This window comes from Schizosaccharomyces pombe, assembly GCF_000002945.2.
Source record: "Schizosaccharomyces pombe strain 972h- genome assembly, chromosome: II".
NCBI classification, from domain to species: Eukaryota; Fungi; Ascomycota; class Schizosaccharomycetes; order Schizosaccharomycetales; family Schizosaccharomycetaceae; genus Schizosaccharomyces; species Schizosaccharomyces pombe.
Genome location: NC_003423.3, coordinates 2,176,675 through 2,198,211, shown reverse-complemented (window position 1 = coordinate 2,198,211; position 21,537 = coordinate 2,176,675). Strand labels below are relative to the sequence as shown.

Here is a 21,537-nt window from a genome sequence, read left to right as displayed (position 1 = left end):
CATTTACGATATGTGTAACACTATCTAACCCAGTTCATCAAGTTGTTCTCTTCGCCCAACCGAAGAATTTCCATTTCACAGTGATTCCCATAATCACCCTCTTCCCCCAGAAAAAAGCCCTCCTTTCGTTTTTCGATGTGTTTCTTCAAAACAAGGCTTCTTCCTTAATTCGCTTTATTTTTTGCGGCCATTTTGTTTACATTCCCTACTTTCTTAAATTTGCTAACGAACCTTCCTTCCATTCTCTTATTCAAATATACTCCTCTGCATCACTACAGCATTTGCTTGAATTTTCGCAAGTCTAAAAAAAAAAAACTAGTACAAAAACTCATTCTTTTACAAATGAAATTATCTTTTTGAAAAAAATAACTATTCGAAAACTCATGTACAAAACTTCACTTTTGATATTGCTTTTTATTGTGCGTCGTGAACTGCCTTTCTGCGTAATAACGTTACACTGATTTAATTTTAAACATATCTCACCAGTTACAGCAAAGACACTGTTTGCTTATTTAGCAACAATCTCTAAGATTTTATCAAATACTTCATTTCTTTGTCCCTTCATCTTGGCCCTTGGTTTTAATTTTTATATTTGGTTTTTCTTTTTTTTTTTTTTTTTTTTTTGCATTGTTTCACTTAACTTTCATGTTTCATTCATACAAAATTCCTTACTCATGAGATTTATTTCTACAGTTACCAAAAGGAGACCATTCCAAGCTCCAAATGATCTTGTTCATCCACTTTCGAACATTTTAGGTAGCCTGGTAACTTATGACTCTCGTTTACACTTACCTCAACCAAAGGACAGGCAGTGCTCGACTCTAGTCCCTCTTTATCGAAGACTATTAAAGGCAACTCGAAGATTCTGGGATCCAATGGCATCCCAAATCCTAATCTCACATTTTCAAGCTTACGCCCGAAAAGCTCGCAAGTCAAATCCTAATCCTCACAAGCGGCGCATAAAACGGTTTCGCAATCTCCTAAAAACTTTTGCATGTCGTATTGAGCGCGCCAATGATGGCGACCATCAAGCTATATGGCAGACTTTACGATACGCTTATTCACAAACAGGTCCTCTTCGTCATAGGCGTCTTCATTATTTACAAGATAATAAAATTCGACCTTCAAAGATACCCAAAAGTTTACCATCTAATTCACCAGTTCGTCTTCCTTACATTTCATCCCTATTATCGGCCGTTTTTGAGATAAATATGGAAAATGCAAAAATCCGCCATTTGCCCAGCGTCATATTTGACGGTTTAATAGAGAAAAACAAAGATCGCCCTTACCATATTAACCTTAGTTGCAAGAGGGCATACGACGAACTTTTGCCTCGTATTGCTGTCCCACTCTTACCACATGAATATCATCACTTGCATTCACTTCTCTTAGATGTCACACTTCGAAATCCACAAATTTCGCGACCACCGTTTGCACCACTGAACCCCAGAAAGGGGTTCTGTCGTATCTTACAGAGATCGCTCATAACCTTTTTGAGTGCCGTTTGCTATTTGCCTTATAATCCTCACCCTACCTCCAAACCTGTTGTATCGTGGGACTCTTTGTCAGACATTCAGCTCAGGCTAAACGTCGGAAAGGTTCTTAAAAAGTCAGTCAAAAAAAGGTAGCAAATCGTGTGCTTTAAAAAGTCAGACCAAAGTTTGTAATGTATAATCTTCATTTATTTTGAAGAGTCCTAATTCGTCATCATTTTCATCTGCTTGTTATGAATCATTTATTTTTTTTTTCATAAATATTTAATTTCTTTTGCTTTACGGTCCGGATGCATGCTAATAAATCATCGTAACTCAAGTAGTCTATGTGATTTCTTAATTTTCTACATCACTTTAGTATACCAATGAATTTACTATCAATTTTTATCATACTCTATGAATTAATTCAATACAAGACTTCTTTTTTCCTTTCAGTGCTCAAATCATTCGCCGGTTTAATTTTTGGATTTCGTCCACACACATGCATGCTCAAGTCTTCTGCCTAACCATACTACTTCTTCTAGCCTTCAGACTTAAAAGCTTCGCCTTTAGAAAACATCTCTATTCCTTCAAAATTGGTGAAAGAGATTAGCATTCCTAATCATTTCCATTCATTAATATAGCTTCTTTTGGTTTTTTCTACGTGAACATCTATTTTCAAACACCTATCGTTTTCTCATATAAAAATTGGCAAATGCTGTACATAGTGGATTTTGACGAGACAATTACCACCTACGATACAATCCACCTCCTAGCTGAAGCTGTTAATAAGCCCGAAGAATGGAGCGTAATATCTGATAAATACTGGCAAGAGTATTTGGCTTGGCGTGAAGCATTACCGCATTCTACCACGCTAACATCTTATTTACCTCTACTAGGAGGAAGTCGATATCTCGAAGAAGCTAGTATAAAAAGAATTGAAAAATCTCAATATTTTTCCGGATTATCGGAGGGTGCCCTTGACAACATCGTACAACTGATCACCCTGCGCGCAGGATTTGTAGAGTTCATCAATGCTTTGGTGCCCGATCTCCGTGTAAGCAAAACCATTTTCCACGTTCTTTCCGTCAATTGGTCTGCAAGAGTAATCGAACAAACCCTGCTTCACCATACGGACTTAACCGCAGACTTGTTGTGTGTCCATGCCAACGACTTTGACTTCGATACGTCTACAAACACAACAAACGGTAGGATACTTGCGAGAAATGCAAGTTCACTTCTAATGAATTCTACGGACAAAGTACGAGAGTTTCGGCGAATAGTGCAAACAGACGCAGTTTCGTCTCCACTTAATGTTGTCTATATCGGTGATTCCCCTACTGATTTCGGTTGCCTCCAGATATCCCCCATAAGCATTTTGATGCGTTCAAATCAAAAGTACTATGATATCTTGTCCAGATTCGAGGATGTGCAACTTGTTGATATATCTGAATTCCCCGTTCAAAAAGCTGTGCCAGGTAAAAAAATCATTTACACTTGTAGCGACTGGTGCGCTATCCAAAAGGCATTTCTCGCATAAAGCTTTTCTTATCGTCAAGAGAACACAGCGGAGAGATGATCAAAAGCTTCAAAATTTAAGTTGTTGATATTTTTGTCGTCAACAAAAAAGCACCGCGAGATCAAGGCGATCAAATCTTCTCAATAAAGGTCATTGGAGAAGCTTTATGGAAATATGAATAAGGAGAACGTTCACAATTCCTCTGTTTTCCATCTCTCTTGGCTTCTATGTAAAGCCGGTACAACCCTTATTTTCTTTACTTATTTTCCATCTCACTTTCTTCTTTCAAATCTACTGTTTACTGTCGCTTGTTAGTGCTCCTTGCATGTCCGTTAAGCCGGTTCAAGCTCGACCGAATAAGCGGACTTACCGAGACAAGCGAAGCTCTCAACTAATCATACAAGTACATATTCTAATCATGATGATCTGTATTCGGTTAGGTCATTTTCTTCCAATCAAATTTTTGATTTTTTTTACCGACAGTTGAATTGCGATTACGCTTATCTTTACTAACTACGATTGGCCTATATTTCGGCTATCAGCTAAGGAGACCAGCTAGGGTTCCGTTATGCCTCGTTATATTGTGTGATTGGTGTGAACGCAGAGGCTGCCGTTTTCATCAAACCCTCTATCTTCGAAGCAATAGTCTTGCGTAATTTTGCATATCGAGTCATCTCTCCTTTAACCAGCAACTACATCTAGCGTTAGCTACTCTGCAAAAAAACGTTCGTATTTAGCAAAGAGGGTGCAATTTGCTAGTCTCAGTATTGGGGCGATATAAAATTAAAGATGACTTCTAAATATGATGCGTTGTTGCACAATCAAAGTACCAACACAAACCCTTTCAGCAAGTTGCAGGATCGTTCCTCCTTGTTAGGAGAGAAGTTTACCAAGGTGTTGGTAGCTAATCGATCTGAAATTGCTATTCGTGTCTTCCGAACTGCTCATGAACTTTCGATGCACACTGTCGCCATTTACTCGTATGAAGACAGACTGTCGATGCATCGTCAAAAGGCCGACGAATCCTATCCAATTGGCAAGGTCGGTCAGTACAGTCCAGTAGGAGCTTATCTGGCTATTGACGAAATCGTCAGCATCGCCAAACGCACCGGTGCCAACTTGGTTCATCCAGGATACGGTTTCCTTTCCGAAAACGCCGAATTTGCCAGAAAGGTAAACGAAGCTGGCATGCAATTTGTAGGCCCCTCCCCCGAAGTCATTGACTCTCTTGGTGACAAAACGAAAGCTCGTGCAATCGCCATTCGCTGTGGTGTCCCAGTCGTTCCTGGTACTCCAGGTCCCGTCGAACACTATGAAGAAGCTGAGGCTTTTGTTAAGGAATATGGCCTCCCCGTTATCATCAAGGCTGCCATGGGTGGTGGTGGCCGTGGTATGCGTGTCGTTCGTTCTGCCGATACCTTGAAGGAGTCATTTGAGCGTGCTCGTTCTGAGGCCCTTGCTTCATTTGGTGATGGCACTGTGTTCATTGAACGCTTTTTGGATAAACCCAAGCATATTGAGATTCAACTTATGGCTGATAAGGCTGGAAATGTCATTCATTTACATGAGCGTGATTGTTCCGTACAACGTCGTCATCAAAAGGTCGTGGAGATTGCTCCGGCCAAAGATTTGGATCCTAAGATCCGTCAAGCACTTTATGACGATGCCATCAAGATTGCCAAGGAAGTGAAGTATTGCAACGCCGGTACTGCAGAATTCTTGCTCGATCAAAAAGGACGTCACTATTTTATTGAGATTAATCCTCGTATTCAGGTTGAACATACGATTACTGAGGAAATTACCGGTGTCGATATTGTATCGGCTCAGTTGCACGTTGCTGCTGGTTTTACCCTTCCAGAAATTGGTTTGACCCAAGATAAAATTAGCACTCGCGGCTTTGCTATTCAATGCCGTGTTACCACTGAGGATCCTAACAATGGCTTTGCTCCCGACATTGGTAAGATTGAAGTTTATCGTTCCGCTGGTGGAAATGGTGTCCGTTTGGATGGTGCTAACGGTTTCGCGGGTTCTGTCATTACTCCTCATTATGACTCTATGCTCGTCAAGTGTACATGCCATGATGCTACATATGAATATACCCGTCGTAAGATGATTCGTTCATTAATCGAGTTCCGTGTCCGTGGTGTCAAAACCAACATTCCTTTTGTTTTGCGTTTATTGATGCACGATACTTTTATCCAAGGAAACTGTTGGACAACTTTTATTGATGACACTCCTGAATTGTTTCAACTTTATCGTTCCCGTAATCGCGCTCAAAAACTTCTGGCCTACCTCGGTGATCTTGCTGTCAACGGCAGCTCTATTAAGGGCCAAAATGGTGAGCCAGCTCTTAAGTCGGAGATTGTCATGCCCGTTTTGTTAGACAGTACAGGAAATCAAATTGATGTTTCTCATCCATCTGAAAAAGGTTGGCGTAAATTATTGTTAGACAACGGTCCTGCTGCCTTTGCCAAGGCTGTGAGAAATCACAAGCGTGGTCTTATCATGGACACCACTTGGCGCGATGCCCATCAATCCTTATTGGCTACCCGTGTTCGTACCATTGATCTGGTAAATATTGCTCCATATACGAGCCATGCCCTTGCTTCCGCTTATTCTTTGGAGATGTGGGGAGGTGCCACCTTTGACGTCTCTATGCGATTCCTTCATGAATGTCCATGGGATCGTTTGCGTAGACTCCGTAAGTTGGTTCCTAACATTCCTTTCCAAATGCTTTTACGTGGTGCCAATGGTTTATGCTATTCAAGTTTGCCGGATAACGTTATTTACTTTTTCTGTGAACAAGCCAAAAAGAACGGTATCGATATCTTCCGTGTTTTCGATGCCTTGAACGATGTTAATAACCTTTCTCTTGGAATTGATGCTGCCAAGCGCGCCGGCGGTGTTGTTGAGGCCACTATGTGTTACTCTGGCGATATGTTAAATCCCAAGAAGAAGTATAACCTTGATTACTATGTTAACCTTGTTGATAAAATGGTTGAAATGGGTATTCACATTTTAGGTATCAAGGATATGGCTGGCGTTATGAAACCTAAAGCTGCTCGTCTTCTTATTTCTGCCATTCGGGAGAAACATCCAGAGTTACCTATTCATGTTCACACCCACGATTCTGCCGGTACTGCTGTTGCTTCCATGGCTGCGGCTTTGGAGGCAGGAGCTGACGTTGTTGATGTTGCAACTGATAGCATGTCTGGTCTTACATCCCAACCTAGCTTTGGCGCCGTTTTGGCCTCTGTCGATGGTACTGATAAGCAATTGGAGTTTGATAACAATCAATTACGCGAAATTGATAGTTATTGGGCTCAAATGCGTTTGCTTTACTCTCCGTTTGAATCTGAAATCAAGGGTACTGACTCAGATGTGTATAACCACGAAATTCCCGGTGGTCAATTAACCAACCTTAAATTCCAAGCTACCTCCCTTGGATTGGGCACTCAATGGGCTGAAACTAAGAAAGCGTACATTGAAGCCAATAAATTGCTTGGAGATATTATTAAGGTCACTCCCACTTCAAAGGTGGTTGGTGATTTAGCCCAATTTATGGTTCAAAATAAACTTAGTGCTGAGGATGTTGAGAATCGTGCGACCACTTTGGACTTCCCTGCTTCAGTACTCGATTTCTTCCAAGGCTTAATGGGTCAACCATATGGCGGTTTTCCAGAGCCTTTGCGTACTAATGTACTTAAAGGTCGTCGTCAACCTTTGACTGATCGTCCAGGTAAATTCCTTCCTGCTGCTGATTTCGATGCTATCCGCAAATTATTGTCAGAGAAGTTTGGTGTTTCTTCAGATTGTGATATCGCTGCCTACACCCAATTTCCTGGTGTCTTTGAGGAATATCGTCAATTTGTCGATCGCTATGGTGATTTGACCACTGTTCCTACTAAATTCTTCTTATCTAGACCTGAAATGAACGAAGAAATGCACGTTGAAATTGATCAAGGTAAGACTTTAATCGTTAAATTTGTCGCTCTTGGACCATTGAACCCTCGTACTGGACAACGTGAAGTTTATTTCGAGTTGAACGGTGAGAACCGCCATGTTACTGTTGAAGATAAGAAAGCAGCTATAGAAACTGTTACCAGACCTCGTGCTGATCCTGGTAATCCTGGACACGTTGCAGCCCCCATGAGTGGAACAATTGTCGAAATTCGTGTTAAGGAAGGTGCGAAGGTTAAGAAGGGAGATATTATTGCTGTTTTAAGTGCTATGAAGATGGAAATTGTTATTAGTGCTCCTCACAGTGGTGTGCTCAAGTCTTTGGCCGTTGTTCAGGGTGATTCTGTGAATGGTGGTGATTTGTGTGCTGTTCTTGAACACGAGTAAATTTACGATTCCAGTTTGTTGGATTCTGCTTCAGGTTCATTTCATCCGTGGGTGATGTGTGCTTAGATGCGTTTAAAAGAAGCGGCTTGGAGAAATGTTTTAAAGTTTTATTTTGTTAGGTCGCTGAGTAATTTGTTCCATTTGAACTATTTAAGGTTTATTAAACGATTGCAGGAAAAAATATTGGCGTTTGCCTTAATTATAAATGAATAGGTATTTTGTTTAAGGTAATATTCTGGCACTTAGCTGGAAGGTTGTGTATATTGATTAATTCGTATGACTGTAGCATAAACGAACTTTTTATAGATCGATTTTTAAATTACCCTTTTTTTGACAACTAAACTACTAAATTTTAGTACGTAGTTTCACTGAACCAGCGAACTAACGTTTCATGCTTGAAGTGCATTACGATCTCAGAAGAAACGCATATGTTCTAATCTTCCAGGTTATCAATTTTCTATTATCAGTGTCAATGTCAATTGCGTTGTAAACTACTAGCTATACAACTGCTCATACAAGTTTTTTCAGTTTGGAAATTACAAGGCGCTATTGGAATTCACTAAAGTATACAAGATGAGGAATTAATTTTCAATTGAATGTAAGCACAGTAGTACCAAATGAAGTTTACTTTCCTAAAACGACGGCATCATACTTTTGCTTGAACCAGTTGATGGTGTCCTCAGCATTGATTTTGTGAGTGTAACCAACACGGCCACGTTGGGCCTTACGACGAGCTACACGCATACCAGGGCGGTCCATGACAACGTAGAAATCCATACCATAAATACCAATGGAAGGATCGTACTTGATGCCCAAGTCAATGTGCTCCTGGATACCAAAACCAAAGTTACCGGTGGCAGAAAAGTTACGCTTTTTCAACTCGTATTCCTTGACCTTAAGGCCACGCTCTAAAATCTCCTCGGCCTTGGGACCACGAACAGTAACATGGCAAGCAATCTTCTCATTACGGCGGATACCAAAACGACGAATGGTATAACGAGCCTTAGAAAAAACGGGGGTTTGACCCGAAAGTTGCTCCAAAACCTTGGCAGCACGGGTGAGACGATCACCAGATTCTCCCAAAGAAATGTTCAAGACAAGCTTGGAGATACGAAGCTCCTTCATGGGGTTTTGAGCCTTCTCTGCCATGGTGTTTGATGTAGGTAGCTCGTTTTGCGTCTCCTAGTGTTGTTTGCATTCGAAATTAACAGTCACTTGTTTAGGTTAGGGCTCTGAATAATGTCGTTGCCTTAGAGTTTGCTAATTGGGAAAAGATCAAAATCGCTTATTTGATAGAATTTTTGTATTCAAAGAATTGAATCGTTCACTTTCTTTAAATTTTCATATTTTTTTTTGTAGGCTTCCAAAAGTCTGGGAAGTGAAAGCATATTTTACAGATACATACTATGAATGAAATACCACAAAACGAAAGAGTCAAGTAAATAAGCATAATTGATTAGAATCAAATAATAGTAAATATAGATTTATGACTCTTCTATTTACTTATTGCTTTACTATAAGGAACTAGTACCATCAGGTGTACTAAATAGGTATAAATTCGCTGTAGAGTAAATGTTGAAAATAGTCTAACTAATTAATAATGGAAACATTAAATACTGCACAGAGATCCGAATGTATAAAATAGGGATGTAGATACGCATCTATTAGCACTGTGTATCAACTACATGATTCATCAACTGTACTAAAATCACACACCGTGTACGAGACATCGTTAAGTTTAACCGTAGACATTACCATTGTTTATTTTTTAAAAGTTAAAAAATGAGAATTCATCTTATACAATGTTTACAACGATAAAATCTAAACTTTTAGAGTCTTACCCTCAACCACCTTAGCCCAACCGATAAGCCGCCAGTGTTTTTCAATACGTCTGCTGAGAGCCACCTTTTCACCAATTTCGGTACATGCTGGGGCGGTAAGAAGGATCTTTGCCATATCTGCTTTAACCATCATAACACGGCCACCAGTGGAAGTGGAACCGATGTTGACCATCAACACTTCGTTTTTGGCAAGTTTTTGAACTTTAGTGGTGTTTTTATCACCACTCTTTACACCCAAAAGACGACGGAGCAAAAAGTAGTTAATTTCGAGCTCGGTATAAACTTCTGGAAGGTTGCCCTTGGAACCCAAAACTTGACCAACTAGACGATCGGCACGGCAAAGAGTAGGATCGACTGTTGTACCAACACCAATCAAACCACCAGGCACGGCTATTTTCAAATCGTTGTGTTCAGCGAATAGGGAGATAATACGGGAGAAAATAGGTTGGCATCTGATGCGGCCATCATCATCCTTTGTAACAATACCAGGACGAATTTCGATTTCATCATTTAAACGAAGAACGCCAGTCAAAATAGAACCACCAGCAACACCACCCTTAAGGTCATCAACTTCAGCACCAGGCTTGTTAACATCAAAAGAACGAATTACAATTAAACGGGGAGCAGTGGTAAAGTCACGGACAGGAATGGGAATTTTCTTAACAATATATTCGAGAATGGCATCGATGTTATATTTAAGTTGGGCAGAAATAGGGACTATAGGAGAGTTCTCAGCAACGGTACCCTTAATAAACTTCAAAATAGATTGATAGTGTTCCTCAGCAGCTGATTCGCGAATCAAATCCACTTTGTTCTGAAGGATGATTATGTGCTTTAACTGCATAATTTCGATGGCAGCCAAGTGTTCACTAGTTTGAGGTTGAGGACAGGACTCATTACCAGCAATCAGCAATAAGGCGGCGTCCATGACAGCGGCACCGTTCAGCATAGTAGCCATAAGAATATCGTGACCCGGGCAATCGACAAACGATACATGGCGAACCAAGTTCATCGGAGAATTACAAATTTCGCAAGGAGGGTGATCTTCCTTGTTGGAAGAGTAGGAACGGTAACATCCGGGTCTGGGACACTCTTCATTGGAACATTTGTAAATCTTAGCGTTAGCATAACCCAGCTTGATTGTGATATTACGCTCCAACTCATTTTTGAAACGAACCGTGTGCACACCGGAAATAGCTTTGACCACTGTACTCTTTCCGTGGGCTACGTGACCAATTGTACCAATATTGATCGTTGCCTGTCTAGATATAATAGCTGGGTGAATCGGTGACAATTCTGAAATATCAAGATTTTCCGCCATTTTTACAAGCAAATTATAGTAAATTTTGGTAAAATTTAGTTATTTAAAAAATTCCTTTCTTTTTTTGTTCAAAAAGTGGAACCGAATGTAGAAATTTTCAGAACAAAAAAACTTTTCTTTCGACTTGCTCGTAGGTGTTCTTGGACACTAGTACTACCCGAATCTTTTAAATTCTTCAAAAGGTAATTTACTTTTAATTCCACGAAATCAACTCGTTTTTGGCGTTTTGTACGCTTTTTGCGGTCGAAGTAGAAGTTGGCAAGTGGTAGGTGTAGTTTACAGGGCCAGGGGGATTTTTTTGATGCCTTCCCACCAAGAAAAATGGACTGTAATTAACAAAGCCATATATGTAAACGCTATAAGAACAATATTCATTATTATTATGATTTAAATATGTTAAATCCTTTTTCTAATGATCTTACAAGATGAAAAGCTAGTTTCAGTTTCTCATTTTTTAATTAGCAAGGAACTCCCGAAAATGCTTCAAAAGTTCTATAATAGTTATTTAATTAGACTGCAGTACTCAATTACTAAATATTCCTTTATTTTAGTCGCTAAAAAGTGTCATAATTTGTGGGAGTGTATATGGATAAGCCAAAACGCCCATTTTATTAAAAGGTAAAAGTCGATTTAAGCTTGGATTGCAATATTTATAATAATTATTTTCCTTAACTCTATGGGTTCGCCTAATTACAATTAACTGTCTGCTGTTCCTTCGAAAAAAAAAATAAAAAAATACAACCTGAATATGTCTTCTCAAGGTTCAAGCTTGCTTAGATTTTGAGATTGAAAATAAAACAGAGATTTCCTATTTGCATGTAATTTAAGGTCCATTTTCTAAACATTAAGAAGCTCATCGGTTTCACAATCGGGGTTACCTCTAGAATCTATTTGGGGCAATCTAATTTCAGTTAATTTCAATTGTAACTCCAAATCACTTTACTGAATTGTAAATCGGTTTACTGAATTGTTATTTCCAGTACATGGTCTCTCATAATTTTATTTATACTATCTATCTGGTTATGCAGCTCTTGGAAATTATTAAAACAAATGCCATAATTGCTGGATGTCATTTTTTTCTTTGGTCTTTTTTTTTTCATTTTTCTTACTCTATAGAATTTTTTTGTGCAGTTGACTTTCTTCAAAACGTTTTTCAACTTTTCTATATGCATATTTAATGACTAAATCAGCATGTAGAAATGGTAGAGTAATAAATTAATGAAAGTTATTAATTGACCATTTTTATTTTGTATTTTAATAATTTTTTTTTTCTAAAACCCGATCACTAGGAATTTGTTTACAAAAAAATGTTAATGATGATCCCCAAAACTTTTATCGGTAGCTTTTCCTTTCGGCTATCGAAGCAATTTATATACTGACATTGAAGTACATTCAATTTAAATCACACGCTTTTCCCTATTAATTGCAATAATTAAACCCATCATTTCCCAATATTTAAAAATTCAAGAAATATCAAACCCACTATGTACATTGTTATTTAGTTAAATGAATACCAAGTTTAGGTTGCACAGTCGTTTTTTGAGAATTTCATTTAACTATTACTGTTCACAATTTTTCGATGATTGTCACTATATGCAAATAATACAATTCCTACATTCTCGGTATTCTTCAGTGACGCAGAACAACGCTTAAAATAGTTGTTCGAATTTGGTTTCTGAGTAATGAAAGTGGAAAGAAGGTTATCAGTAGATTCTTTTCGTTAAACAGCTATATTTTTTTTAAATCTATTTAAATTATTTCCTTGATCATTTGTTTAATTCACTATAGTTACCTTATTGCTATTATTTACAAATATTTTTGTTAGACCCGTAGGTTTTTCCAAAGTAAGAAAAGTAAATTTGTGAACTTAATGCATTATAAAACTAGTAAAGTCAACTAACAATATTTTAAGTTAATTTTTTAAATTAATGAAATTATCTAATCTAGTGTTTGTTTACTTAAAAACTTTGAAGCGGTACTCATTATATATAAAATAATTAGCGAAATAAATTATCAAGTGATCTAGATAACCAAAATCGAGGCTTATTCAACATGGTAGTTAGCTCTTTACATGTGAATCTCAAATGTTTTTTAGTTCAACCTTTTGAGAAGTTTCGATGATTGAATACCGTCGCTCAAAGTTTTATGATCCCGCTTTATAAATGGTTGATGGCAATTCCGCCATTGCAATGATCTTTATGGAAGTTCGGTTCTCGAATAAAAAAAAAGAATGAAGATTAACTATCTAGTTGCTTTCGTACTGTATGTTAAAATCATTTATCCTTTCTTATTTACACTTATTCATCGATACGTATACAGTTCACTCGTTGATCAAGTAATGCAATTAACGTTTTTAAACTTGAAATTATTTTATTTCATGATTTGTATAGCACAGAAGTGTGACAAGCAAACAAATAAATTGACAAAGCGTCATTCATCTGATACGAAATAAATAAACAATGTATAAAAATTTGCAAGCGAGGGTCATGTCATCATGCAAGCCATGCTACTTTAACGTAAAAATCAATGAAAAATTAACAAAAGAATATTTAGTAACAGAAGATAACAGTTATACAGTATTCTTCAAAGAATCTTGTATTTGGTTGACCCAATACTCAATCTTTTATTTACCCAGCCATTCGTAACATTAATTTTAGAGGTACCACAAAAATTGAAAAATTCAGCGTAAAGCTTATCTAGTCTCCTTCGCTTAGAGCATTGCTGTGAATAGCCTATTTACCGAAGTACAGACCAATACACTATTATTATTGTATGTTCTGCGCTTCAACCCACTAAATGGATTCGTAATCATCATCATTGGCCTTGGTGGTTGGTACTTACTTACTACCAACTACTGCTAGCGCCGAATAGATTTCTTATTTGTTGTATTTACGTAAAAAAGCTGCGTTTCTTGTTTTTCTTATTCGAGAGTTTTTAGCTCGGTTTTTCTCTTTTTCCTGTTACAATTTGCTTTGTTCTACTCATCGCATACAGCGCTTTAAGTTGTACAGCTTGCGAAAACTCAAGTACGCGAGATGACTGGGCATGTCGATCCTGTTCATTTTGAGAGATGTATGTACTTTTTTTAAATTTTCGTGTGAACTACAGATGATCTAACTCTGCTAAAGTAAAGATTCAGTCGGTTACCTTTGGCTCAGCAAATGACAATGCCAGTTTGCAGGTTCATAATGTATCGAAATCTCCTGAATACTCAAAATACAGTTATTCCCGAAAGAACAATGAACCAATTGAATTTATCCAGGTATGAAGGTTTGCCGTTCGTCAAACATGCTAACACATCTTCAGCTACGTGAAGAGGAGGGTCCTATAGTTAAAGTTGAAGAGGAAGACGGATTGACTCTTCGCTTTCAGCTAGAATTTCATGCACAAGAGGGAAAACGAGATGTCACCAACCTTACATGCGTATATGGTACTTCACCTCAACAACTCGATAGGCTAATCACGCGCGAATTTTCTAGTGATGCGAATGTATGTCTTTGGTTATGATTGAAATAAGAAGTCTAAAAAAATGATGGTTTTCTTTTCCTTTATTAGAATCTCTTTTTTCAGAAATGATTTTTACTTTTAGCGGTATTACTAACTTTTGATTCAGTTCCAAAACAATCATCAAGTCTTTTTAATCGGCAATATTGAATTCCATTCGAATGAAAATTCTAAAAAGATTGAATGGACCTGGTCTAATCAATCGTTACATACCTTATACTTTAGAAATGGCGGCTCACCAATTTATCTATGCGTAAGTTCCTTGAGTTCGTATTGAGTTGTCCAATTTGTACTAAATATGCAGTTTGCCGAATACGATAAACGTTTAAATTGCTTGGTTCCTTTAAAAACTTTTCAGTTTTACGTTACAGAATCAGATCAAGACTCAACTCCTGCTACTCCTTTCCCAATGCCCATGCATCTTGCAGAGGAAACTGCAACTAGTCCAGAAATATCTGATGCTCCACCTTTATCCGGTAACGTAGATCCCCTTCCTATCAATTCTCCTCCTCTCACGAATCCAGTCGCAAGAGATATTGACCAAACCGAACCCGAAGATGGTCCTCTGTTTCGTGCTACCATTCTTAATTATGAGCGAACTACTCATGATATGCGCATGGTTTTGAAAAAGTTAATAAAACGTATCGAGCACGTAGCACATTCTCATGGTCTACTATATATGTCTTATAAAGAGCTCATGTCAGCATTTGAACGTGTTGCTACCATTAACCCGCCCGCATTTAAACCCTTCTTAGACCATTATTATGCTGCAGCTGCTCAATCTTTCGATTCCTTTAATATTGATCGTGCTCGTTTGCTAAGAAACTTTCTTATTGAGCCTTTGCGTAAAATTTATGATACTGATATAAAAAATGTATCTACGAAAAAGAAAGATTTTGAGGAAACAAGTCGTGATTATTATACCTCATTGTCACGCTACCTTTCTAAAAGCGAGAAAGAAACATCTTCAGATAAAACTAAGGAATCTAAATTTGCTGCTAAGAAAAGAGATTTTGAGCTTTCTCGGTTTGACTATTATTCTTATATGCAGGATATTAATGGTGGCAGGAAAGGCCAAGAGGTTTTATCCGTCCTAACATCTTTTGCTGCAAATGATTACAATCTTATTCACTCCTCTTTAACCGATATCGATGCTTTGCGTCCTAGTATAATACAATTGCAAGACATTGTTACAGAGGCCAACAAAGAATTTCAATTATTAAGGGCTGAACGAGAAGAAAGAAGGAGATACATAGAAACTAGTAGTCGTGAACTAGAAGATAAAGATGCGGAAATAGCAGCCCAAGCATACAAAGCAAAGGTTGATCAGGACACGTCTGCTAAGCAGGGGTTATTACTTGCTTTTTCGAAGTCGACTAGCGACTTGCAGGTTGTTGGAAAATCCGGGTGGCATAAATACTGGGTTGTATTGGATCACGGAAAAATATGTGAATATGCTAATTGGAAGCAATCACTGGAATTACACACTGAACCGATTGACCTTTTAATGGCCACCGTTCGTCCAGCCCAGTCTGTGAGTAGGAAATTTTGTTTTGAAGTAATCACCCCCCAAACTAAAAGAACTTATCAAGCTACTTCAAAAGCCGAAATGCATTCTTGGATTGAGGCTATTCAATACTCTATTAGTGAAAGCATTGTTCAAAAGGGGAAGGGTACGTCTATGAATTCCGAGGAAACTTCGGTGAAACACGGTCCCACCTCGACAATTGGTAAAGCTCTTCAACGTGTTGCTTCTGTAACATCACCGAGTCGTCATAATTCCGATTCAAAAGAGAAAAAACAAACAAAATCACCTTCACTTGTAAAAACGTTAAAAGAGATGCACAGTAGCGACCAATCATGTGCGGATTGTAACACTACTGCGAGGGTTGAATGGTGTGCTATTAATTTCCCCGTAGTTTTATGCATAGGTAAGTGCTAGTATGCAGCCTCTAAACTTTACTAACAAGAACAGATTGTTCTGGTATACATAGATCTTTGGGTACTCATATTACAAAGATTCGATCTTTGACTCTTGACAAATTTAATCCCGAGACCGTGGATTTGTTGTATGCAACTGGAAACAGTTTTGTCAATGAAATCTATGAAGGTGGAATAACGGACTGGAAAATCAAGAACTTTGAAAATCAGGAGCGTCGGGTTCAATTTGTAAAGGACAAGTATTTGTATAAACGATTTATTAAATCGTCATTTTCACACGATCCTAACACAGGCCTTTTGGAGTCTATTGAGCATAGTAATCTGAAAGAAGCTGTCCTATGTTTAGCACTGGGAGCAGACGTTAATTATCAAAGGGCTGTTGTAAAGGCTTTATTGAAGAACAACTATTTAATTGCTGAACTATTGACGTTGAACGGTGCCAGTTTGAATGTTGACGAAGTTACTATGGAGACGCTTTCAGCGCGGGCGCAAGCGTTTGTGATGAATAGAGCAACTCCTTGAAGGACAACTTGTAAATTTGAAAGAGGAAATAATGGTTTTTTAATTCGTGTGTATATTGGAAAGCTGAGTGAATTTGTTGAATATGCTGGTATGTTTGCATAGATGTTACATAGGTATATATATAAGCATGAAAAGCACACAGAATAAATTTTAAGATATTTCGAACGTATTTGTAGCGTTATGTGAATTGTACATATACTCAATGCATAATAATAAAAAATCTCAGTTACAAGGTACGGAAACAACAAAATTTACAATAATAGTTTTACGCGAGGGACAGAATGTATTGAGTTTTTGGCGAGAAAGGAACCTAAAGTAAGTATCTACTCTAGTCTTGTTGCTTAGATTTTCTCTTGGCAAGACGCTTGCCTGTACCAAAGACCTTCTTGCCTCTGTTCTTACGTTGCTTGCGTTGCTGACGAGCAACCTTTTGGATAGGCTCAGCTTGACCAACACGAACAAGACGGTAGTGAGGCTCAAACTTCTTCATGGACTCAGTAGAGTCATAGATCAAAGCGAAGCCGGTAGATCTGCCACCACCAAAATGAGTGCGAAGACCAAAGGCTTGAACGCATTCGGAATCAGTCTTGTACATTTGAGCCAACTTCTCACGAATTTCATTCTTGGAAAGGTTAGCCTTGCCAGGGTGAAGAATGTCGACGACCTATAAATTTCCGTTAGCTGATGTTGAATTAAAAATAGACCAAAAGGTCAAATAGCGGGAAGCTTCATCAAATAAACATACCATCTGCTTTCTTTGAAGCAAGCGGTTAGTCATAAACTTGCGAGTTCTAATTGTCACGGCCTCACTCATTTTAGAAATTTTGGTGACTGATGGTGGTAAGGAAAGGCTCTCACAAGGGATAGCCATTTGTTTGATGTTGTTTGTGACTGCTTTTTGGACTTTTTGTAATTTAATGAATTTCTTAAACAATACCTAAATGTGGTTTAAAGTTTTTTATTACTAAATCGTTATCACGTTTACAGATTCTTAGCACTAGGCTCTTGACATCACTGTTTATGTGCTACTGTGCACCAGCCATCTTGTAAATAACGTACATTGCTCACCGTATGTAAACAATTAAAACTAATTCCTATTTGTTTTAATATTGCTCGAGGATTCCAAATTGTACAAATTAGCGTCGCTGCTTCTATCTTTTGTTTAAGATTTCACCTGTAATTAGATAGTTGACGGCAATATCTATAACAATATATCTTAACTCTAAGTAAAATTCGAGAAATTTCATTCGGGATGTCCTTTACTGTTTGGTCTAAGACCGAGCCTTTCAAGCTTTCAGCTGTCCAAGAGAGTTTGATAACTTTAGAACATGACAATAAGAGATTGCTTTTAACGTATCGTGAAGAGTCCAAAACATGGGATATTGATTTAAATGGATTCCAAGACATGGACGTTAATGAAATTTTGCAGTTGGCGTTTCTTTCTATTTTCTACGTATTCCCTACTTTGAGAACAGAAGTCGTTCTACAGTGGGCAAACATTGAAAGTCAAAAAGGAACTTTGAGCCTTCCTGTTGAATACAATGAGTTAGAAGGTAATGTCTCGATTGACCGTATGTCTTTTTGGCAAATCCCGTCTCCTTGGATGTACACAAGATGCAGTGATTGGCCTTTATCTTACTTACCGAACCAAGTCATTCGTCGTCCCAAATGTCCAAAACCTGGTTCCACTCTGTATGAGCGATTTATACCTAGCTTGAATGAGACACTTTCCTTCGTATCTCTTGACATTGAGCAACATCTGCAGTATTTCCATGAGTGGCAGAACAAACCGAGAGTTGAATACTTTTGGAACGAGTCTGGTTCATGGGATCAACATCATGAATACCTAACAACACTTCAAAACGATCCTCATTCTTTTGGTGTCATTGGCTGTTTCAATGATGTGCCTTTTGCTTATTTTGAAGTTTATTGGGTTCCTGAGGATAGAATTGCTCCATTTGCTCAGCCTTGGCATACACATGATCGTGGTTTCCATGCCCTTGTAGGTAATGACAAATTTCGCGGGCCTCACCGTGTCCCCGTGTGGTTATCCAGTATTACGCATATGTTATTTTTGGATGATCCTCGTACTCAGCGTGTACTTCTTGAACCAAGAATTGACAATTCAAAATTTATTAACTATTTGATCGAAGAAAATTACTCCAAACGTTTGGAATTTAATTTCCCTCATAAACGTGCCGCATTTATGGAGATTACTCGTAACATGTTCTTTTCATGCTTAGGCCCTCGAATTTAGTACGACGATTTTTTTTGATTTTTTGCTTTTACAAGTATAAGCAATGTAGATTTCATTCCATACATTTGAAGTCTTAATCAATTATTCAACTATGTTTTAGTAATTTCATCAGTCATAAATAATATTCACAAGAAAGGTACGAATATAATAAAGATCTATCGATATCTATCATCTCTATAACGTCTATCATATCTATACCTTCGTTCAGGAGATTTATCTCGTAAGTGATCATCACAATTTTTATTTCCAGTATTTCTCCGTTTATGGTATGAACGATCATCACCGTAGTAGTTAGAAAATCTTTCATTTCTAAATGAACTTTGATCGTCACGATGATCACGCTCTTTCCGTCGATGCCTATAGTCGTCTCGGTAATTAGATCTGTCATAACGACCATCAGACCTACGGTGGTACTCACGATCATCACTACGAGACGAAGAACGTTTTCGGTCCCTATTGGAGTTGTAATATTGTCTGTAACGAGCCACGCTTTGGGAAAAATCTACGTGAATTCGAGAATCATCAATTAAAACATTTTGCATTTTAAAATAAGCTTTTTCAACACTTTCTTTGTTATCAAATTCGATAAAGGCATATTGAAGACTATCGCCTGTTTCTTTATCTCGAATAACTTGGCAGGAGATAATTTTTCCAAATCGCGAGAATATTAACTCTAAATCTTCATCTTGGGTAACGGGATTTAATTTGCAAACGAACAAAACGTTTTCGGGAGGAGCAACATGAGCAAAGGGTAAATCACCAATCATTTCTAGTGTAACAGCCTCTGCTTCTGCCTCCATTTCCTTCTCTCTTTGCAATTTATCTTCCGATGTTTCTGACTCAATTTGTTCGTTTTCCCCTATACGTACCGTAGCTAATTGTTCAGGCGTTGGAGACGGTGACCGCAAAGGCTCCACTAGATCGGGTGGATCCTCAAACGGGTCATCTAGTATAATTGTGTGTTTTATACGAATATCACGATAAGGCTGACCCTCTTCATCGCATATAGCGTCATTGATTTTCAGTAGCGTGTCAAAGCCTTCAGCAACCTGTCCATAAATTGGGTATCTTTCATCAAGTCCTTCTAAATTGTCTGACAAAGTTATTATAAACTGACTACCACAAACAAGTAATTTGTCATCTCTAGAAGATATAGTTGCTGTGCTCATACTAACCAAGCCCATTTTATTATGTACCAAAGAAGGATTAAATTCCGCTTTGAAAAAGCGTGTTCCTTTATTCAGTACATTCCACACACATCGACCACCATCTCCAGTTGGTCCAAGAGGATCACCTGTTTGACAGGTATAATTGTGCTGAATGTTATAAAATGGACAAAAATTATAGTATTTTAATTTGCATAATTTAAGAAAATTCTCACAAGTTTTGGGCGCTTCCTTGACGAATAAATCGATAACCAAATCACCAACTGTAGTTTCAATTAGTACAGACATGGCTTTTTAAAGATACTTGAATGGTATTCTTGGATGGTATGATGTAAGAATGTTTCAAAAAAACGATTGTATACATGCAAGAAGGCTTTATTCTCAGATATCCACAAATTACCAAAAAAATAAACCAAAGCTCTCAAGCGTAATATTCCAATTCAAAAAATATATACAAAAATTCAGCAAGTTATAACAGAAAATATAAATTAAACCAAAGCAATAACAAAAGGGTAAAATCAGTCGAACATACTGTTTATGTTGGTGTTTGGAAAGTTTTTTCTGTTTAACTCGTTAAAATCATTTGCAGTGATTCGTTAAATACGTAAACAAACTAGGCAAAAACGCAATGTGATACATTCGTTTGTAACACAATTAAGTAAATTTTTTATATTATATTCACTTATTAAAGCCTTAGAACATCTAGGTAGACAATCTAAAGTGATCATACTTTGTTTTGTTCCAAAGGTTTTAATTTGGTAAGGAGTAATTTAATTTTTTATTTTAGCGATCGTCACGCACAGTTTGCTCCTTCCTGCTGTCTTTTGAGCTAGGTCTTTCTTTCCTTTAGTGTTCCTTGAGTACATTTAACAACAAAGGTAATTCCCGCAAAGGAAAAATAATACACGACCATTCTTAATTTGTTTGTTATAGATACTTTATTGACTTTGAACGCATATTATCGATGATAATAAATCGACACTAATTCTGTTTAATATAATATTAATTAATTTGTACTTTGATGGCATATATCTTGACAAAAAAGCGGTATGCAAAGATTCAATTATGACTGTTTAGTTCTATTTTTTCAGAATCCCTTCAATAATGATATATATAGCATCAAACTCTGTAAGTTACCCTTGCATTTACAAATATTGCTATTAAACATAAATTGCTTAATTGCCAACAGTTCTCAATGAAACTTATTTTTAATGTATAACGTATTTTCATACTAGATTGCAAGTACTTTTCTTCGTTAGCAGCACAGCCTAAATTCTGTATTTTAACTGGAAGATACGAAATTCAATTGCGGACTTTTACGGCGTATAAACCGTTCATAATCCGAAAAACAAGTATGGCTATAATTAAGTTGCTAAAGTTAAATGATCATTGTCTAAGTGTGGACATGGTTGCAATGAATTTTAAAATCATTTAAGTAAACAGTTCTTCATTATAGAAATACTTTTTGATTATCAACTGTCCTTCCAACAGACAGGTAATGTTCTTTAAAAGAGTCAGTTGCAAGGTTCGAAACGTTAATTACGTGTGTAGTTAGTCCATCGAAGATTTATCGAATATGTAAGCATGAATCTTGGTTAATTCACTGGTAAAATAAGTGATAACAAATTTATATAGAAACGAAATTTA

The 21,537-nt window shown here is 37.4% G+C and overlaps 9 protein-coding genes and 14 long non-coding RNA genes across 23 annotated transcripts; 9 read left to right on the top strand and 14 right to left on the bottom strand.

Annotated features, from left to right (window-relative positions):
- Nucleotides 1–71: 71 nt before the first annotated feature.
- SPOM_SPNCRNA.393 lies at nucleotides 72–458 on the bottom strand. Its single transcript, NR_150790.1, has one exon. It is a non-coding gene; the product is annotated as a non-coding RNA (long non-coding RNA).
- Nucleotides 459–470: 12 nt separating this feature from the next.
- Nucleotides 471–1,788, top strand: cup1. The gene has a single exon (NM_001021809.3). The coding sequence runs from the start codon at nucleotides 675–677 to the stop codon at nucleotides 1,626–1,628; it is 954 nt and encodes a 317-aa protein (NP_595902.1). The 5' UTR covers nucleotides 471–674; the 3' UTR covers nucleotides 1,629–1,788.
- SPOM_SPNCRNA.5535 lies at nucleotides 555–3,454 on the bottom strand. The gene has a single exon (NR_194889.1). It is a non-coding gene; the product is annotated as a non-coding RNA (long non-coding RNA).
- On the top strand, nucleotides 1,840–3,653 carry SPOM_SPBC17G9.12C (hydrolase). Its single transcript, NM_001021808.3, has one exon. The coding sequence runs from the start codon at nucleotides 2,188–2,190 to the stop codon at nucleotides 3,010–3,012; it is 825 nt and encodes a 274-aa protein (NP_595901.1). The 5' UTR covers nucleotides 1,840–2,187; the 3' UTR covers nucleotides 3,013–3,653.
- A 21-nt stretch (nucleotides 3,654–3,674) lies between these two features.
- On the top strand, nucleotides 3,675–7,567 carry pyr1 (pyruvate carboxylase Pyr1). The gene has a single exon (NM_001021807.3). The coding sequence runs from the start codon at nucleotides 3,781–3,783 to the stop codon at nucleotides 7,336–7,338; it is 3,558 nt and encodes a 1,185-aa protein (NP_595900.1). The 5' UTR covers nucleotides 3,675–3,780; the 3' UTR covers nucleotides 7,339–7,567.
- Nucleotides 4,049–4,462, bottom strand: SPOM_SPNCRNA.5534. The gene has a single exon (NR_194888.1). It is a non-coding gene; the product is annotated as a non-coding RNA (long non-coding RNA).
- Nucleotides 4,578–4,811, bottom strand: SPOM_SPNCRNA.5533. The gene has a single exon (NR_194887.1). It is a non-coding gene; the product is annotated as a non-coding RNA (long non-coding RNA).
- On the bottom strand, nucleotides 7,232–7,480 carry SPOM_SPNCRNA.5532. Its single transcript, NR_194886.1, has one exon. It is a non-coding gene; the product is annotated as a non-coding RNA (long non-coding RNA).
- Nucleotides 7,568–7,862: 295 nt separating the features above from the next.
- On the bottom strand, nucleotides 7,863–8,499 carry rpl1102 (60S ribosomal protein uL5). The gene has a single exon (NM_001021806.3). The coding sequence runs from the start codon at nucleotides 8,485–8,487 to the stop codon at nucleotides 7,963–7,965; it is 525 nt and encodes a 174-aa protein (NP_595899.1). The 5' UTR covers nucleotides 8,488–8,499; the 3' UTR covers nucleotides 7,863–7,962.
- Nucleotides 8,486–9,084, top strand: SPOM_SPNCRNA.5531. The gene has a single exon (NR_194885.1). It is a non-coding gene; the product is annotated as a non-coding RNA (long non-coding RNA).
- On the bottom strand, nucleotides 9,078–10,767 carry tif213 (translation initiation factor eIF2 gamma subunit tif213). The gene has a single exon (NM_001021805.3). It carries the CDS (start codon nucleotides 10,498–10,500, stop codon nucleotides 9,160–9,162), a length of 1,341 nt encoding a protein of 446 aa, NP_595898.1. The 5' UTR covers nucleotides 10,501–10,767; the 3' UTR covers nucleotides 9,078–9,159.
- A 38-nt stretch (nucleotides 10,768–10,805) lies between these two features.
- On the top strand, nucleotides 10,806–11,648 carry prl38. The gene has a single exon (NR_150380.1). It is a non-coding gene; the product is annotated as a non-coding RNA, poly(A)-bearing (long non-coding RNA).
- SPOM_SPNCRNA.5530 lies at nucleotides 11,184–11,992 on the bottom strand. Its single transcript, NR_194884.1, has one exon. It is a non-coding gene; the product is annotated as a non-coding RNA (long non-coding RNA).
- Nucleotides 11,993–12,591: 599 nt separating this feature from the next.
- Nucleotides 12,592–12,857, bottom strand: SPOM_SPNCRNA.5529. Its single transcript, NR_194883.1, has one exon. It is a non-coding gene; the product is annotated as a non-coding RNA (long non-coding RNA).
- Nucleotides 12,858–13,025: 168 nt separating this feature from the next.
- On the bottom strand, nucleotides 13,026–13,259 carry SPOM_SPNCRNA.5528. Its single transcript, NR_194882.1, has one exon. It is a non-coding gene; the product is annotated as a non-coding RNA (long non-coding RNA).
- An 87-nt stretch (nucleotides 13,260–13,346) lies between these two features.
- cnt5 (centaurin Cnt5) lies at nucleotides 13,347–16,636 on the top strand. The gene is made up of 6 exons (NM_001021804.3): nucleotides 13,347–13,572; nucleotides 13,629–13,762; nucleotides 13,807–13,989; nucleotides 14,114–14,257; nucleotides 14,309–15,935; nucleotides 15,980–16,636. The coding sequence occupies exons 1-6, from the start codon at nucleotides 13,536–13,538 to the stop codon at nucleotides 16,465–16,467; spliced, it is 2,613 nt and encodes an 870-aa protein (NP_595897.1). The 5' UTR covers nucleotides 13,347–13,535; the 3' UTR covers nucleotides 16,468–16,636.
- SPOM_SPNCRNA.5527 lies at nucleotides 13,411–14,989 on the bottom strand. The gene has a single exon (NR_194881.1). It is a non-coding gene; the product is annotated as a lncRNA, antisense cnt5 (long non-coding RNA).
- Nucleotides 16,637–16,730: 94 nt separating the features above from the next.
- Nucleotides 16,731–17,309, bottom strand: rps2402 (40S ribosomal protein eS24). Its single transcript, NM_001021803.3, has 2 exons — nucleotides 17,213–17,309; nucleotides 16,731–17,131 (listed from the first exon to the last, which is right to left on the bottom strand). The coding sequence occupies exons 1-2, from the start codon at nucleotides 17,279–17,281 to the stop codon at nucleotides 16,796–16,798; spliced, it is 405 nt and encodes a 134-aa protein (NP_595896.1). The 5' UTR covers nucleotides 17,282–17,309; the 3' UTR covers nucleotides 16,731–16,795.
- Nucleotides 17,310–17,515: 206 nt separating this feature from the next.
- On the top strand, nucleotides 17,516–18,871 carry sib3 (siderophore-iron biosynthesis protein). The gene has a single exon (NM_001021802.3). The coding sequence runs from the start codon at nucleotides 17,720–17,722 to the stop codon at nucleotides 18,722–18,724; it is 1,005 nt and encodes a 334-aa protein (NP_595895.1). The 5' UTR covers nucleotides 17,516–17,719; the 3' UTR covers nucleotides 18,725–18,871.
- Nucleotides 18,763–20,439, bottom strand: rct1 (RRM-containing cyclophilin Rct1). The gene has a single exon (NM_001021801.3). It carries the CDS (start codon nucleotides 20,176–20,178, stop codon nucleotides 18,880–18,882), a length of 1,299 nt encoding a protein of 432 aa, NP_595894.1. The 5' UTR covers nucleotides 20,179–20,439; the 3' UTR covers nucleotides 18,763–18,879.
- On the top strand, nucleotides 18,806–20,153 carry SPOM_SPNCRNA.1492. The gene has a single exon (NR_150379.1). It is a non-coding gene; the product is annotated as a non-coding RNA, possible alternative UTR (long non-coding RNA).
- A 199-nt stretch (nucleotides 20,440–20,638) lies between the features above and the next one.
- Nucleotides 20,639–20,962, top strand: SPOM_SPNCRNA.5526. Its single transcript, NR_194880.1, has one exon. It is a non-coding gene; the product is annotated as a non-coding RNA (long non-coding RNA).
- On the bottom strand, nucleotides 20,644–21,513 carry SPOM_SPNCRNA.5525. Its single transcript, NR_194879.1, has one exon. It is a non-coding gene; the product is annotated as a non-coding RNA (long non-coding RNA).
- Between the last annotated feature and the right edge of the window lie 24 nt (nucleotides 21,514–21,537).